General features: G+C 40.0%; 1 protein-coding gene across 12 annotated transcripts in view; it reads right to left on the bottom strand.

The window, feature by feature from the left end:
* The window catches only part of TLN2 (talin 2), a 105,069-nt gene that overhangs the window by 24,887 nt on the left and 61,501 nt on the right, over positions 1–18,681 (bottom strand). For all 12 annotated transcript variants that reach the window (XM_079318234.1, XM_079318228.1, XM_079318230.1 and 9 more), the window contains 14 exons: positions 18,057–18,185; positions 17,360–17,462; positions 15,602–15,810; positions 14,667–14,786; positions 13,654–13,851; positions 11,526–11,665; positions 9,528–9,621; positions 8,033–8,122; positions 7,071–7,193; positions 5,699–5,842; positions 4,236–4,397; positions 3,068–3,208; positions 1,817–1,998; positions 1,271–1,403 (listed from right to left, as the gene is read on the bottom strand). In XM_079318234.1, the coding sequence (XP_079174360.1) occupies positions 1,271–1,403; positions 1,817–1,998; positions 3,068–3,208; positions 4,236–4,397; positions 5,699–5,842; positions 7,071–7,193; positions 8,033–8,122; positions 9,528–9,621; positions 11,526–11,665; positions 13,654–13,851; positions 14,667–14,786; positions 15,602–15,810; positions 17,360–17,462; positions 18,057–18,185 (1,968 nt within the window). The remainder of the gene's footprint in view (positions 1–1,270; positions 1,404–1,816; positions 1,999–3,067; positions 3,209–4,235; positions 4,398–5,698; positions 5,843–7,070; positions 7,194–8,032; positions 8,123–9,527; positions 9,622–11,525; positions 11,666–13,653; positions 13,852–14,666; positions 14,787–15,601; positions 15,811–17,359; positions 17,463–18,056; positions 18,186–18,681) is intronic.

The following is an 18,681-nucleotide window of genomic DNA, read 5'->3' as shown; positions in this document are numbered from 1 at the left end:
CATCCTCAAAGCTCTTCAGGTGACCCCTATGGCAGAATGCAGAAATCCACACTATGAGTTTTCCTCTCATACTGCTCATTTCTTCTCCCTTACCCTCTTCTTAGGTTTATATAACAAATCTGGGGAGAGAGTGTTGAGAGTAGCAAACTCAGGGCTAGGTGTCCTTTCTCACCCTGATACCTCCCCAGCTATTTTTGACCTTTGAGTATCACTGCACCAATGAGAAAACTGTTAGGAACACTGATTTAAGTGTGAAGAAACACTTTTCATAGCAGAAAATACAGTGCAAGAACAAAAAACTTCAAAGTTTGTGGGAGAAATCCACTGGCAAAGAAAAATTTCACATTTCTGAAGGACAGAGATGAGGAGTGGCCTCCTGAATACAATCTGCAGGACAGAAGTAAACATACTAAAAGAATATTAATGGCCTGGTCAAGACATCAATACTGTTTTAATTCAGAGATCCTTCAGAGATTCAGAGCCCTTGAGATCTTGGCAGCCATTAAGATTAAGGTCACTCTCATAGGCAAGAGAAAAAATTTTCTTTTTGCCCTTTGTTACATTCCTTTACTGCTTTATAAATAACTGCCAATTTTGGTAACATTTACTTCAGTTCAACATGGTGAACAAGATAACTTCATAATTTCAATTAAAATTAATTATGACATATCTCCTGCAATGACTTCTTTAGCACAGCTTCATGTGGTCTGACATGTTTCTAGTGTGCAGTGTTACAGCCCAAAAAAAACCACTCCAATAAACATGTAATTCCAAAAAGCAGCAGGATGAAAAGAGTTAAATACCAAGATGAGAATCTCAATGTGAATTGAGACACAGAAGAGGGCAGAGAAGGAAGCTTTCTTAAAGTGATCATACTAACATCAACTTCAAATTTCACTTATTAAAGGACAAACTAGGCAATAAGAAAATAAAACACTGACATTTACATTATTATGCTTCTAACAGTAGACTAGCTTCAGAAACAAATATATTATGAATCTTCAGAAACTAATCCTGGCCTCCACATGGCAAGGCACCATAAAAACTATGTCATATAAGCATAGGAAGTCAGAGCAATATGTGGGTGGCAGTAAAAAACAACTACTTTCACCCTACTATTCCCTATGATTCTGGGATCTTGGAAGAAGTGAAGCACTTTGGTCTGACTTTGCCTAGAAAGATCCCAGTCAGGACATTTCTCCCCTCACTGGCTGAACTGTGAGTGAGCAGCAGGGTGTGCAGCTCTCCTCTGTTAGTGCCTGTGCCTCACCTCCACTGAGATGTCATCCCTGGTGGCCAGGCTCTGGCTGACAGCAGCCAGAGATGCCTGCTCGATGTCCCTGATGCATCTGTTGATCCCATCAATGGAGAAATCACATTCTCTCTGCCCTGGGGCCTTGTCCCTGCAAGACAGAGACCCTAGACTGAGCATGGTGACAAGGAGCAGCACTTTTCCTGAGTTCACATAGGGTCACTTAAAAAAAAAAAATACAATAAAAAAAGATATTCCCACATATTGCATGCTGGTACACGATCTACATGGAGGTAATATTAGCTACTGTTCATTTTCTACAGTGTTCTTTATTGCATTCACCTTAGAGTGAATTGAGGGTGGAACCAGAGAAGGAGAACAGAATACAAACACCCTGCTGTGCTGCAGGGTGCTGCAGTCATCAATTATAATTAAATACCCAGTGTAACTGGGGAGATATTGTGCATCACAGAATAATTCCCATCATTGAAAAATAACACAGTGCTAACGGCCATATGGCATTTTTCTTTATGAACAGTTGTTCAGTTACTACAGAAGACATACCTGATAGAGGTAATAAGACTCTTGATGGAATCTGAGACTGTATGGGAATGCCCTGCTAGTACAGACCATGTGGGAGGGTCTTTGGGATTGATAGCCAGAGAACGAGCAGTTTTGATCAATAAGGATGAGCTCTCCAACATTGTCTTAGCAGAAACCAGAATTGGCTCCTGTGCTCGTGATCCCTGTGGTCAGGAAGGTATAAGAACAGAAAGAACATTGAAATTATTATTCAAGTTGATCCACACTTTCTGGTCCTAAAACTCTATTGAATTAACAGCATTAAAATGGAATTGTAATTTCCTATTATATTCATAGTCAACACAGAAATAGAACAAAAGCAATCAGTCCAACAGCTTTCTCTGAAACATATTTAAACATGTCTCCCATTAAGAAATGCATTTTCCAGCTGAGATACAAGAGAACCAATGACACTTGTCTAGTTGCAGACTACAGAAAACACACTTTGTCACAAAAATTGTCGTCATCAACAGATGTGCCCTTTCCCTAGTCAGACTACTAATTCCAAGTGATGACTGACTCCTGACTGGATTATCATCTGTGTATGTATTTTACTGCAAATAATCTGATAAAACCAGGTACCACAGACCTGGAGGACACACTTAGATTTCAGTTACAGCCCCACAGCTGTTAGACTGCAACAGCTACTGCATCATCTGATATTGCCATCTGGATCAGAGCATGACAAAAGCAGGAAGCAGCCCTTGGAGGGCCAGTAACAACACATGACCTCCACTCCAAAGCTTTTACAAAGCTGGAGGGGTTTGCTTTTTTATATTGTTTCCCTGTGGAAAATGTATTAATCCTTTATTAGTCTCTTCACATTCTAGTCTGCTGCAGTTACACAGTTTGAGGATGCAGAACTTGTGGATGAAAAGGAAAAAGCCCAGCAACATCCCTTCAATTCTTTTCAGAACTATTTAGGTTCCATTTGTTAAAACTGCTCCTGAGAGAAAACAAAGGGGATATTTACTATTGTATTGCATGGAAGAATCCAGCTACTAAAACATGCAAATCATCTGTGCTGTATGGCTTTGCTAGCAGCAGATTTGCAGCACTTAGTGTAGCCAAACTCTGCATCCTACTGGTAGAAAAGTCAAAGGTTAAACAAAGGACAGCAGAATGCCCTGTGAACACCCAGAAACAAAAGGAAATACTTTGGAATCTTTACATTCACTCTCTCCCAACATGTGATTAATTCAATATTTATGGAAATGCAGTATCCTGCCTTACCTCAGTGCTGATCTGTGCTGGGATACTGACAAATTCTGGGTTAGAAGCAAATGCTGTCAAATTCTCCACAGCCTCTATTAAAGGTGCAGTGGCAATTCTGCACTTGTTGCGGTTCTCCTCAGAGAAATCTCCATCCAGGGCCTGGAAATGAAATTAGGATTGAGCTCTGCCTGAATGGGTTTCTTAAGCCATTTTCCTTCAATTTTGCTAAAGTTTTCCTAGTTTTAAACTGCTGTGTGTTGATGATATTTGAAAACTCCTCCATAAACAAGGCTGATGCAAAGAATGTGATATTTTAACTATATATGTTTCTTTGCTCAGCTGGTCACTGACCCTAAACTTTAAACTACTGCAGGTTTTCACTCATTGTACCTTGATGAGTCTCCCAAGTCTCTCTGATGGGACTCAAGTCTCTCATGTGTCCCAGGACCTCATACTCCAAAGGCTGGAAGGGGCTAACTCCCACATTTTTGTGGTTTGTCAAGGTGGTTGTTTCCTACAGACTGATTTTGAAATTTTTTTCTTCATTTCAGCCAATGAAATCAGATTAGATCAGTTAATGGCTTCCAGAAGGGCTCAGAATTGTGAATTCTTTATGGCTTCACAAAGATTACTTCTGCTTGCATGAAAAAAAACCTACCCCCAAGCAAACTGCTACCAGGAATCTGGAAAATAAAAGATGACTATTAATAGGAGACTGGCAACATAAATGACTTCTGTTTGGTTCTCACAATTATTTATTTCCTTTTTTTTTTCTCTCCTATAGATAAGGTAAAGTTGTCAGAAATAGCTCCAAAAAACTCCATATGCTGGGGAACTTAACACCATTAAACACCTTCACATTCAGCTGCTTGCAGATTCTTATAGTGAAAGCTCATTAAATACATCAGTCCTGAGGAGTCTCATACTGGATGGGCCAGCTGCCTCTCCTAATATTAAAACTGCTGAGTTTTTTTCAGCTTGAACTCAGCAGTTACACCACTGAATACGTTTTACAATTCAGATTTTCAAAAACATAATTAGTGATTTTTTTAAGCCAGGCATATCCAAGATGATAAAAAGATGTTCCAAACTGTTCTGATTCTATCTCAACGGGGGAAAAAAGCAAAAAAGAAAATCCCCAAAAATAAGAAAGGAAGAAGAAAGCACAATTGAGCAGCATTTGTACCTTGATAGTTTTAACCAGGTTAGCAGTGCTGTTTGCAACTTCCTTGGCAGACTGCACAAAGTGTCTCTTGGCAACAGGATTTGCTGTTTTAGATGAGGCAATGCGACAAGCGTTGCACAGAGCAGACGTGTGCTTGGCCACGATGGTGGCAGCTGACAAGACCTGCAGAAACCAGCAGAGAACAGGCAGTGTTGGAGGGGGGGGGACAGTAATCATGCTGCAGCTCTGCAAGATCAGCATCCAAGGCCAGTGTGTTGGGCTGATGTGGCCAGAAATGTGAATTCTGTCCCCATCTGTTAACCCAGCTGGGGCAGTGCCCCTGATCTCCTGGCACACATTATCTGCTAATGGGCCATCTTTAAACCAGCTGGGCAATCATCTTTATCTTCCCATAGCCCATCCTCCCTCCAGGAGATATCTCCTGTTCATGGCTCAGGTGTTAAAAACCAGCTGGGGCAGTCATCTTTACCTTCCCATGACCCACCCTTCATCCAGGAGGTATCACCTGTTAATGGGCCATTGTTAAAGACTGGGTGTGTCAGTGACTCTTATCCCTGTGGGGATATCTCCTGTTAATGGGCCAGGTGTTAAAAACTGGGTGTGGCAGTGACTCTTATCCCTCTGGGGATATCTCCTGCTAATGGGCCATTCTTTAAAACTGGATGTGGCAGTGACTCATCACTGTGGGGATATCTCCTGTTAATGGGCCATTCTTTAAAACTGGATGTGGCAGCTATTCTTACCACTGTGGGGATATCTCCTGTTAATGGGCCATTGTTAAAAGCAAGCTGGGGCAATCCTTATCTTCCCACAGCCCATCCTCCCTCCAGGAGATATCTCCTGTTCATGGCCAGTAAGTCCCAGTGCATGACTGATAAAATTCCATCATCCCACTGGGAGATGCTCCAGCCAGGGGAGGAGCCAAGCCTTTCCTACCCAGATAAAAACTGAGATTTTGGACACCAAGGCACCTTCTTTCCACTGGATTCCAGAGAAAAAACAGACCCTTCCACATCATCCCTGGAGCTTCAGAGGAAACTGCACCTTCTCCAGGAGCACTGCTCCAGCTGAGCCACATCTGCCACTGCAGGAGGATGCAGCCACTGCTGCTAACACCCTGACTGACTGACGGGTGTCAGCTTGGATTCTGACTCTGTCAGTGTTTTTGGGATTGTTCTCTGTAATACTGTATTTCTATTTTAATTTTCCAAGGAAAGAACCGCTATGCCTAATTCTCCTATCTTTGCCTGAGAGTCCCTTAATTTCAAAATTATAATAGTTTGGAGGGAGGGGGTTTACATTCTGTATTTCAAAGACAAACTTCTGCCTTTACTGGCAGATTCCTGTCCTTCAATCCAGGACAGCCAGGAACAGAGTCAAACCAAAATGCTTTGACTAGACATGAACAAAGCCAAGTGCTGTGTGGTGACAGGGATGGTGTCCCTGCAATCCTCTGCAGTCACCTGTGATGGGCTGCTTGCTGGGTCAACCAGGTTCTGACAAGCCATCTGGATTGCTTGGTTGGCACGGGCAAACTGGATTGGGTCAACAAGGCCCTGCTGACCAGCCTGGCTGTTGGGATCCGAGATACCAACAAGGTAAGCAGCCTAGAAATGAGGAAAATAGAAAACAATCCTAAATAAATCATGCTACATGGGTTTGGGATCTCTGATAAGCTGGCCATGTGTCATAGCACATGGTGGTCAGAGATTATTCAGACATCTGTGAAATACAATTACCATTTGTTTGTAAAAATACATCTCCAGAATTCACTGAAACCAAGAAAACCCTTTCACTTGAGAAATTTAATTAGTTGAAACAAAACTAATAGTCTACTGTTTAGACAGCTGCTATCCTTAAAAACATTACTTGTCACTTGCACAGCCAGAGGAGAGAGTTTTAATGGTTATAGATAGTAGCAAATTATTCACTCTATTAGCCATGGTTGGAGGCAGTGGGGTTTTTGTCAAGACTACAAAAACAATCCAGCACAGGCACTTCTGCTGAGTGCAGGTCCCATCAGGCCTGCAGCTGCTGGTCTCACTGCAGCTCCAGGTGTCTGATGGCCAACGTTACCTCCTCTCTCAGTTTTAAGTTTCATGCCTCTCAACAACCACAGCTTACCTGAACTGTCACAATCATACATAAAGATTCCTCACATCTATTACAAATTACCTGTTACCTTAACATGCCAGTAAGGCAACTCAGAGTTAGATGTGGAGGAGATTTAGTCCATACCAAGGCATTACACATTTGGGGAAATCAAGAAGTTTTCAGATGCAGAGCACAATCCCCCCACAGCAGCTCTTTATAGTTCACTCAGTTATCAGATCAGTGGCACCACAGAGATCAGACCCTAATTTGTTGTAGCAGCTTAAGAATTTCGGTCATTTCAAAAATATCTGAACAGCTGAAACAGATTGTTTCTTAGTTCCAATGTCTGAAATTTGTAGTGCTCCTAAAGAACTTTCACAAACTAGAAACTGATTCATTACTTTTAACTGTGACTTCTTTATGCATTTTTCTATTATGATAGTTCTGAGCTTGAGCTGTAAACATGAATTCCATATGCTGCAGCTTTGCTTTATGCTCAGCAAAGCTTCTTCTAGATGACATTTACCTTCCTTAGAAAATATACATTATTGCACTCTGCTCCTCCTGCAGTTTGAGCAATTTCTGTGGATCCACACAGAAAACACTCTGTGATACAAAGTCATCACTTGATTGACCAGAGGGAAGTGACTTTCATTCAGATTTACAAACCCAGAACATGAGCTTGCTAAAAAAAAAAAAAAATCAAAAAACTTAGTTGCTTTATAGCCCTCAGTCTCTTACCTGAGCTGCTGCCTCTGTGAGGCCACAAAGAGCCTTGGATGCAACTCCAACACATTCTCCAAAGACTAAAAGATCCCCAGTTTTTGCATTTTGGGAAATGCCTGCCATCGATTCTCCAAGAACCTCAGAAATTAAAAAACAAAGTTATCTTATATGCATGCCTTCTATACCATTTAGAGACAAGCAACTGCTGGCCTGAAACCAATTTTGGCCCACAAACCCCCTGGACTTGGCTTCCAGAATTTTTAGACTTCACTGAACTGGGCAGATTCCTCTGTGTGGTGTGAAGGGTCAGGCATGTACACCAAAACTGGACTGACAGGGAACATAAGCACTACTACAGCTCAAATGACTAAGAGGGAACAATTTAACAACTTAATTAATTTAACCCTTATTAATTTTGCTGTCCTCCATTAGTTATCACAGCTAACCTGCACTAGGTGCATTTCATAGACTGCAGAACATGACAGCTTCAAAGAAGATGTACAGGTTCAATTAAAAATCACTGAAGATGTTTCACACAGGTTTTCTGATGTGCTGGAGTGTCTGGACTGCTCAGACATTGGGCAAAGCTGTTCTGCACAGAACAATAACAGGGGATTTCACTGCCAAGCCTTCCCATTCATGCTTTGGGCCATTCTAACATAGCTGCAGCCAAAATGCAGCACCCCAAAGTATGAAATCTAGTGCACAGAAGAGGGAGGGAGAGAGGAAAAGCTTCCAGATTATTGTGAACCAGTCAGTTAATGTGAAATTTCTTACTGAGGCAGCACACCTTCTAAGTGACCAAAACCTGAAATTACCTATAAGAGACCTATCTCAGGCAGAATTTATCAAGGAGGGTAGCAGACATTTTAGCTATAAACACTGACTGCAAACTCTAACATTCAATATGCATGTGGAAACTTCTGAAAAACCAAACCTGGCTTATAACTGACACACAGGTGGGAAAAAGAAATTACCTTTGAGTTTTCCATGACGCCCTCAATACAATCAAAATATGAGAGATCACTCACAGGTTCATTTGGGTTATCCAGCATTCCCTTAACTGTCTGAAAGAATGAAAAAAACTCATTATTGACAGAAATCCTGAGCTGTGAAGAACACAGACCATCATGCCTATGCTGCTTATCCCAGTGTAATCTCACACTACACACTCCCTGAGGGTGTGTCAGGCAGGAAATCACAAATTTAAAGGAGTGATGAGAAGAACAGCTGCCATTTGTAGAGGACTGTCTGGAAACACAAAGGGTTACTGAACTGACTACACATCCACCACCTGCCTGCCTCTTACAGTGTCAACAGATTCCCCCAACACAGGAAGAATTTCTGTCAGAAAATACATATAGTTGGGTTTAATTTCTTTTTCTGAGGTGATTCTGAGTCCTGAAAATAACAATGTGACAATCAGTCATATATTCAATACAATTAGATAACAAAACTTGCAAAAAGCTGCAAAATTCAGGAAATTAATTATTTAATACACAAAAATATCTGTAGCACACTTTTTTTTTCAAGTTTTAAGGAAAACTATTTTACTGCCAAGTATCATGCTGAAAAGACTTTAAATCCTTCTGATAGAAGTGAAATCAATTAAGTAGAGAAAGATACCAGCATGTGTATCTGACAAAGTGGCTCCTAGGGGATCTCTTAGAGCATTTTGGGATGATAACCATGTAATTGCATATTAAGAAAACTCACAATATCCTGGAATACACTGCAATGGCTTTTATATCCTTGTGACACTAGGAGCTAGAAATAAAAAGTTAAATTTTTTTTTATGCTCTTGACACAGGCCAGTCACCCCTTGATGTTTTGACCTTGACAGTAAACAACACACATCTAGTTCAAATGAAAAAATATTATTTCCTACTGCTGAAAGTTGCCCTGTCTGTGATCAGTGGAGAACTTTCAACTGACCCATTATTTAGCCAGCCAAACATTTCACTCAGATTCAAGATCATACCTTGCAAGAGCCTGTTTGGCACATGCATCATTTCAGTTTGATGCAGAAGGCAGAAACAAGGCATTAAAAATCTACACTAAGAAAAGTCAAGGTAGAAGATGATAAACATCATCCCAAAGTGGGATGTCTGCAACAACATTTTGCAAGTGGCAAAATCAAGATATTGTAGCTCCCTCCAGTTCACTGGTGGTATCAGAAATGTCCATCTTGTCATGATTTTACCTTAAGTAACAGTAAGTATGAATAATTGGGACTAAATTGTATCTTTGGAGGACAGGAAAGATGAGATGGGGACAGGGGAGCAAATTTCATTCTGGCCAAGCCTACAAGGTATTTACAGTGTGCCATGCTCAACTTGTACACAATTAAAACCCCTGCCACAGATATCAAGTGAGAAGACAGTAACAGGAGCCATTCAGACAAAGAATACAAGGAAAACAAACATGCAGGGCCCACTTCTACTTATAAGAACTTTTAAAATATGGTAATACCTCCAGTTCTCTGAGTGCATTATCACATTCCTTCTGCCCAGGAGCTTGTTGGGTGCACAGTGTGATGAGCTGGTTTATACTCTCAGTCACAGCTCTGGGGAGAAGAGGAGGAAAAAAGAGGGATTCAATGAGTTATTCCTCTTAGTAAAACTTTTACATTGGCACAGTGAAAAAGTGTAAAACTGCTAAAAGGTATTTCAGCACTCCTCCAGGTCTGACACTTAACTGAGTAATTTCTCAACTACCACCCCAGAAGGCTTAAAGGATACAGAAACAAGTATTTGGTATGGAAAACAATGGTTGAATGTAAAGTAAATGTTGTTCACCTTTCTCTAACAAAGTCTTGTGTCTTTCTGTAATACACACACATGCACACAATCTTGCTATATATCTCTATAGTCTCTTAAAAATTTTTTTTTTCCTCTTTAACTAATAACTTATATTCTCCCATAAGTTTATATTTACAGAGAACAAGTTATGCAAAGGCATTATGTTTCTATTGAGTTCACAGCTCTTGGACATAGGCTGAACCTGACATAAAACAGTCACCATCTTTCTGATCAATGCTCTGATAATAGACAAAATTCATTATAACTACATTCATTTTAGACTCATGACTAACAGCCCAGGAAAGGGGCATCTAGAAAAGAGAAAAATCAGTGAAATTGGAGTGCATGGAGAATATGCTTTCCTCTGGCCTTGGAAACTGAATGGCATTTGGATAACTCACTTTTGAAAATAGGCACTTGATAATGTATCAATTACATAATTACTTGGATGGTATCCTACTGTTACAAAAGGAAACAGGGTGTCCTTGTTATATTTAATATGTTTATGTTAAATTCCAGAGCAAAAGAATAGAAACTAATAGACATAATTGTTTAACTGAGACTCCCACCCTTTTCAGCAACTTTGGTGTCCTTGTGGAGTACCTGGTGTTCACCTGCTGAACATCAGTGATTTGTATGCATCAGAAAAATACTGCATGCAGACATAGTAATATATCACAAAAAATTTAAAGTTCTGTTCACTCCCAGAGAAACTTCACACAAAAATATCTTGTCTGTTGTTGATTTTAATCTGAGACACTGACTCAGAGAATATCAGTAATTGAAGAGAGAATTATCAGCTCTGTAGAGGAGGCCACATGGTTTCACAAATATTACTTTACACCAGGTACCTCTCCTCCAGGAATGCATCCAGTGTACACACATTACTCTGAAAACCATTTGGACACAGTATAACCAGGAAGGTGGCCCCTCAAACACCAATCCCAGAGTGGAGGAGGGCTGCTAGGACTCTGAAGCCCACATCTGTTTCCATCAAATACAACACACGAACACTTTGATCCTGAAGAGAACTCAGCCTGCTGCCCTGTCAGAGGCAGCGTGTCCTTGGTTATCTACCATTTCCATAGATGCTATTTATTTCCAGAGAGACAAGACAGATGCAATTTTTTTTAAACAAATTACAATGGAGTAAGTTCTTAAGGAAGTCCTTTAGTGAGGGAGTGGATTTATAATCCTTAAAGTAAGGGGATGCTCCACTGAAGAAATGTAGCATCTAACCCTCTCAAGCATTCCTGATCATACACACATGCACATTTAGTGATAGTTAGCTACAATTTTTAAGCACATTTTATCTAAGAATATTATTCTATTTATTTTCTTTCAGGGATTGAGAGGCTTAATGTTAGCTACTGCCTTTTCAGAACACAGATGGTGAGAAAATAGTCCATAAAATACACTGGTTCCTTTAAAAAAACCAGGTCAAGTCTTCAAATGCTGACTCCTATTTCTACCATGGGTAACAAGTTATACCAGTTGAGGAACTACTCCAACATAAGCAACTCTCCTCTGGCCTACTTCAATTTAAACAGAACTACAGGTTCCAACCACTGACTTAATTGTCAATAGCAGAAGAATATATAAGCACAATATAAATACCACAGAGAAAAACAAATATCCCAGGAAAACAAAGCATGCAACACATCCTTACCTTGCTGCAGCTGCTAAGAGGTTCTTGGCATTAGGAGCTCCAGGATCAACAGACAGAGATTTGGCAGCCAGTAACAGCTTGCTGGAAGCCATAGAAATGCTCTTGAGGTTACCTATGACTTGAATCTGGTCCTCTTTAGTCTGGAAGGCCACAGCAGCATAACATGAAGCACAAAATTAGCAACAAAGAGAGTGTGCTACAATCACACATGGAAACCCAGCTTGTTCATCCACCTGAAATCCCTGATGTACATGAGCTCAGAGGATGGCCCAAGCCTCTGTTCACCCAGACAGGTAGCTTCACTCACACAGCAGAAAAAAACCCTTCCAACAAATAGCTGGGCTTCTAATAATGGTAGTATTCACAAATGAGCAATGCAGAAACTTCACTACTTTTTGAACAATGCTTTTGTTGTCAAGACTCTTATGTGTCTCTGCCTGGCACAACTGCTTCACATTATTCAGTCAGTGTACCCTCTCTGTATTCTGGCATCCTTTGTGCAGCCCACAGGCTCTGAAGCATCTAACTGGGATTGCTCATACAAAAATATCCTCCAGAAAGTCACCTATCCCAATAAAATAGGTTTCTACAAGCCTCTTTCAGTCAACATTCTGACTTGGATGTTATATTACTTAAGCCATTGCTTGAAAAGGGAAATCTATAATTAAATAGTTACAGAAACAGCAAACAGCTGTGACTAGATTCTTCTGCCAATGATCATTAGAAGCCAACCCATTTTTTTAACAGTCTGTTCACCATTTTATATAAAGAGGTTGCATATTATTTAGCTGATATGAACAGCTTTTACTCTATATTTACTACATTCTACTTCCTCCCTACCCCTACATTTTGCTCATCAGCCAAAATACCTAGTATTGCTTCTGTTCAAATGATTACACACAGGAGGCCTTCTCTTTTGAAAGATCAGCCATTAATAACTGAGATGGTTACCATCTCCTGTGTCAGCAGGATAAAAAATTCACAAGGGCCACAAGGTCATCAGCAGCAGGATTCTCATTTCAAGCAGCCATTTGCAGTATCATTTCTACCTTTGCCTTCATTGAATCACCTCAAACAAAACATTCTAAAAGCCAGTGTGGTCCACAGCTAAAAAGAGACAGTCAGGTACCTCACTGCTACTCACTTTCAAAGAGTCAGCTGCATATGGAGCCCAACTCACTTCACACATGTGAACCTGAATGATGAAATTCTGATGGGGAATAACCACCAACCACTGCCAGATCTCTCTACTCAGTTCTATCTTCTATCTGCTCTAGAGAGACATTTCATAAAACACTTCAAAGGACTGACACAGTCAGGACCTTCTGGCCATTTTCCAGTGGCAATCATTCCTTAGATTTGCAGGGTCCTCCTACTAACCAGGGCAAAACCACCTGCAGATTCTTTTTTCTTAAAGTCCTCCCATCTCTTCTGATGCACAATTCCTTTTCACATGCTGACATTTTTTATGCTAAATCATTGCCAAATGACCAATTACTGTAGCTCAGCACAACTATATCCAGTAAAAGAAACTGAAGGTGATACCTCCAACTACCCTGAATGAACTCAGCAACATCTGATATTCCTGATTGTTAAGAGCTCATCAGAGTAGAACTCTGCCAGATTTTAAATCACTGAACACAAGCCCAAGTGCTTGCTGCCAGATCCAAGGATGGCATTTTAGGCAGCCCTCTTCAAGTGTTTGCTCCACCCTGCAGCAGGTCCACATCACCAGTGATACCAAAGCATCTTTTCCTCCATCTACTTAAAAGCATTTCAAAAGTAGCAAAGAAAAGTGCCACATTTTGAACAGTGTTCACCTCAATTATGACCCATGGTGGTTCCACCAAAATAGAAGCAACCCTTCCCATTTGCAGCTCAAACTACACAGAGGAGGACAAAGTCCTATCTCTGACTGGACACAGAAACAAATACCAACACCCTGTGGAAGATGCAAATGCTGAGTTCTCTTTTTTCCAGATAACCAGCCCCAGATTACTCCCTCACAACAAACATCTCTTCACACACCAGCATGCTGTGCTGCACTGCAGTGCCACATAAACAATGTCCTGCCCTGCCAGAGGTTATGGCCAAGATCATCCCTCAATCAGCATGATCCAGAACTTACCTGTGCTTGGCCAGCCATTTCAATACCAGCATCAAGAAATTCATCAAAATCATCACTGAATTTCCCAGAGGCTGCAGCCAGCTCCCCACTTTGGCCACGTGTAGCATGGACAACCTCTCCAGCTGACTGATTCAGGTCTGCTGCTGCCCTGTTCAGTTCACTCTGAGCTTCCTGAAATGACTTACAACTTGGAGGAAGCTGTAAGAGACAAATTTTTTATTGTCAGTCACATCACACCAGTCTTTCATGATTGAAGAGTTCAACACATGCTGAGAATACCAAATGCAATGGAGCTGGAACTATGGGACAGCTGTCAACCAGAAATCTGTTCATCAACTTGTGTCTTGTTTCTTTCAATGGACAGTCAAGTCTGTGAGTTTTAAGGACACAAGTATTGGCATCTCTTCAGAATTACTCTAAACTCTCTCTGTTAAACCAGTTTGGTAAAAAAACCCCTTGGTTTTATCAAAAGACATTGCACAAACATGTTAAAACAATTCCTCCTTCATTCACAGGACAGCAAGGTTAATGATGGATGCAGAAAAAAGGTTGTTCCAGTAGTATAATACAAAAAAGGTTTTTGACATGAATGCAGTTAAACAAAGTAACAATTCTACTCTTTACACAAAATGATCAAGCATTTTTTGACAGATCCCATTGCTTCTTCAAGTAAACTGATCACTTCTAGGTGGGAGATGAACTATAATTTTCTAATTTTCATATTCTTTGGAATGTTAAGTCATGGTTGCTATTTTCAAAACCAAAAGGTTGATACCAATCTATGAAAATTTTAATACTGCTTTCACAAGTCACAGATACATTTCAGCTTACCCATAAAACTACAAAAACAGTATTTCAGTCTAAGTAGCAGCTGCTTGAAAGTGCATAAACTCAAACACAGCTTACACAAAGTATACTTAGGGCACATTTCCTAAATAATGATTTGACACATGGGAACCTAGATCTGCTGTTCAGCTTTCTAAAATACAATTCCACATTAAAAGCCATCTTACTGAATCAACAAGGAGCTTCTTGCTGGATTCCCCAATGCTCTTTAAGGCCACATCCACATCCTTTTGTCCAGGCAGACAATTCACACAGTTATTCAAGGAGTGAGACACTGCTTTTGCCACCTACAACACACAAATAAACACATTCACACTGAGAGAGGCTCATTAACAGGAGACACAGCCCCTGCTCCATAGCCAGCAATTCCTACATTCTGACCCTTACAGGAACATTTTTGAGGCTTGCAACTTTCTCAGTTTGCTGACCTGCAGTCTTCATTTAGGCTCATCCATGTGATAGGAGAATGTTGGCAGGACAGACACACAACTGCTCCAGGCACCTGGGATAAAGCTACAGCACTGCAGATAAGGGAATGCCTCTGAAATTATCTATACATCAATCACAGAAATTCGTTGCATGCTACTTTTTACAAAGCTCTGATTAGAACAAAGAGATCTGCATAAGAAATTATTTACGATGCAGGCCAATTCTAGAACTTTTCTAATAAGTAAAAAAAATAACTTGTCACTCCTAAAGTATTCAAACATAGTGGTGCCACACATGAACAAAACAGGCACTCACTTTTTGAATATAGCATGATATAGATCTTTTATTTGAAAATTATCAGTTTAATGGCTATCTGATTTTTGCAGTCAAGCAGTCTCCTCACATATGTTGTGGGTAAAAGCACAGAGCTGCATCTTTGGTATATTTTTCTAAGAGATGAGTAAAACATCCTCTGATGACTAAAACACCTAAAATACCACTTGTGTTGTTTAACATAGGCATGATGTTATTGTTTGAGAGTTGTTGAAAGGAACAGAAAGTTGACATACCCAGCAGCCTTATTTCTACCATTCTCTTCCCTTATTTAATGCTGATTTGGAGTAAATTCACTGGGTGTTTGACAACTGATGCAGCTGCTCAAGTCCCAGCTTACCTGGGCTAATCTCTGCTGACTGTCTGCATCCCCTGGGACAGCCAGGGCCTGCTTGGCCTCTTGAATCAGCATTGCAGAGCCTTCCATGACATCCCTGGCTGAATCCAGCATGGCATGGGCTGCCACAGGGTCAGTGGTAGATGCTGCAACCCCTCGTGCTGCCTGAGCCAAAGTCTTCAAGGCCTGAGCAGTTTCTCTGGCAGCAACTCCTGTGGTCACAATGGCATCAAGGATTCTATTAGTACCTTTAAAGACAATCTTGTTGTATTTCATGACATGATCCTATTGCAAAATAACACTTCAAGTGCAGCTTAAAAATCTTCAAAAAGGAACATATTTGAAATGCACAGTATAATTTGCTTAGAAAAATTACTGTAGTGAAGCCATGAAGTAAATGTTATAGCCCAAAGAGCACATTCTGAGCACAATTCTCTACACCAGTGACTACATCTTAGCCAAGCACTGAAAAACAAAAGCTAAAACCTGTAGATGGGGGAAAAACTCATATCTAAGCTATGGGGGAAGTGATTGTCTGCAAGAATGGTGTACAAGAGTTCAGAGTCACAGCACAACAATCAAAAAAGAGATTATTAGGAATGATACAACTTGATATAACCTAACATCACTGTGAATAAAACATAAAAATAACTGAAGCAAGTCACAGAATGGATATAATAAAATTACTTTCTGTCTAAAGGACATTTATCAACTCCAGTGCTAAGGAGTAGGACTACTGAATAATAGTCTGAATAATAGTCTTCATCTTCTATTTATCAAATTATTGAAAAGGAACTCATTGTTTTGTAAGGTTTCCTACAATCTGATGATAAGACAGCTACTAGATTTAGCTATTCATTATCAGCTGCAAGTATCTGTACTCCCTTGCCTGACACCCAGTGCCTACTTCTGCACAACTATGTGATAGAAACATGAGTTACCTTGATGAAATTCCATCTGCTTCAAATGAAAGCAACTGTAAGTTCTAGAGCTCAGATGGCAAATCATAACCAATGATGTGGTTATTGCCATAACACATTTTATCAGTAATATTAGACAAAAAAATATTATGGGAGCATTTGCAACAGCAGTTTTCATTTCTAACAGAAATAAGGTCACAGAACATTTTAACATCTATGAGCGAATTTTGTCCCTCCTATAGATCAATTTTCTTATCAAGGTAATTTTTTGTTTCCAAAATAAAAGTACAGGTACAAAAATAAGCTGCAGAATCTGTGTGCCCAGACCTCCTGTTGGCTTTATCTCAAACTATGCAGATGTGCCCAATGAATTAGCCAGAGCAGCTGCACTGTAAATATGAACAGGTAACAAGGAAGAGAATCAGTTCTGAATGTCAACAAACTGTCCCCACTATGTTTGCATCAAAATGTATCCAAACATACCAATATCCAAAATATACCCTTTACACCTTTGGTAAGGATGTAGCAACATTTCCAGTGGCACTGACCTTTAAAATGCAATACATTTTATTTCAGCCCTTCAGAGTTTCAGTGGCACATATTTACAAAAACAACAGATGTCCCAATCTATTCTGATTAAAGACAGAGCAGATTGCATCACTGTTCTTTTATGAAGCATGAGTCACACTCACAATTCTTTGTAACTTACCACAATTCACTACCAGTACTAAAAAAAAATTGAGTAATTCCTTGATTTAAGTAGTCTGTGACAAGAAAACTTTTCATCAAGTATTTGATGGAAAGCAGAGGCTTCACAGAGCCATTATGAATAAAACAGTACCTGTGTAGTGCTCATTGCCCTGAGCAGCACAAGTTAACAACTGGGCCATTGAGGAACCCACTGCTTTGGATGTGCTTCCCAGGTCCTGAGTGCATTTCTCAAGCTGTAAAAAATTGCAAAGGACAAAATAATTAGTTTAAGCTCAAGGAAAATAGACTTCATTTTTAATAGTACTGAAAAAATCCTCATTGCACAAAAACCTGAACTTTCACTTCAGCTAATGAATACATACACAGTTTTTCTGAAATCTGACCAGCAGGTTGTTAAATAAATTAACATATTAGGTAGTGTGAACAATAAAACTATTCTATAATTAGCAACAGAAGTAAATACCTTCACCTAGAAAGGACTTTTTTCCCCCAAAATAAACCATCTCACTTTCTAATCCTACTAGAACTGGCTGTCCTGAGTTCTCAGCATTGTCACTATTGGAAAAATTCTTTTTGACAAGACCAAAACATTACTGTTACCAAATTGTAATTTGTACAATAGACAAGGAGGCTCTATAGTCCTATGAGTAATTCTACTACAGAACACACTCTTGGTGTAGTAACATACACTCTTTTTTAAGAGAATCAGTGCAAAATCCTATCAGCATCATCATTATCTAAAGCCTCATTGCTTTGCCTCTAAGATTTAAGTTTTTTAACAGCTAACTTTGTTTGTTTTTAAATGAAGAACATCCGTCCTCAATTACAGTTTCTCCTGGGAGAGGTTTTAACTGTCCATCCATAGCTGCCATCTTCGCATCCTGCAGTTCATTTTTGAGGGTCTGGACTGTATTCAAAGCAGAATCAATTTCCATTGGGCCACAAGCTTCATGAGCCTGTTCAGAAATCAGATCAGTACCACAGTTAGCATGCAACTTTCAGAAACAGGAAATGCTTCAGATCTAATCTCCTCTCCCATATTATTTCTCTTCCTACTGCAGAGGCCATTGTGAGCCCTCTAAATGTTCTACAGCATGGATTCCAAACTCCTGAAGAATATTTTCAGTCTGTGAAGGGAATAACACTCTGCTTAGAGGACCAGGGGAATGAGGTGCACTTGTCTTGTGTACATGTTTCTTCACTGTGCATCATGACCAAAACCACACTGACCCCCTGATGTGGCAGCCCACACTCATCAGTACAAGAGAGGAAATTTTAGCATTAGCTCAGCTGTAGCCACCTCAATGCTACAATCTCAGTTTCAGGTCTCAGTACAAACATGCACACAAAAAAAAAAAAATCAGACTTTCCACTTGCATTTTTTTTAAGGCCCACATAGTGTGGGTGAAACACAGAGAGCCTCTGCTTCTCTGAATTTTAGAGATGATGATT

Source organism: Erithacus rubecula (genome assembly GCF_903797595.1).
Source record: "Erithacus rubecula genome assembly, chromosome: 14".
NCBI lineage: Eukaryota > Metazoa > Chordata > Aves > Passeriformes > Muscicapidae > Erithacus > Erithacus rubecula.
Note: the sequence above shows the minus strand (reverse complement) of the source record. Positions and strands in the feature narration are given on the sequence as shown.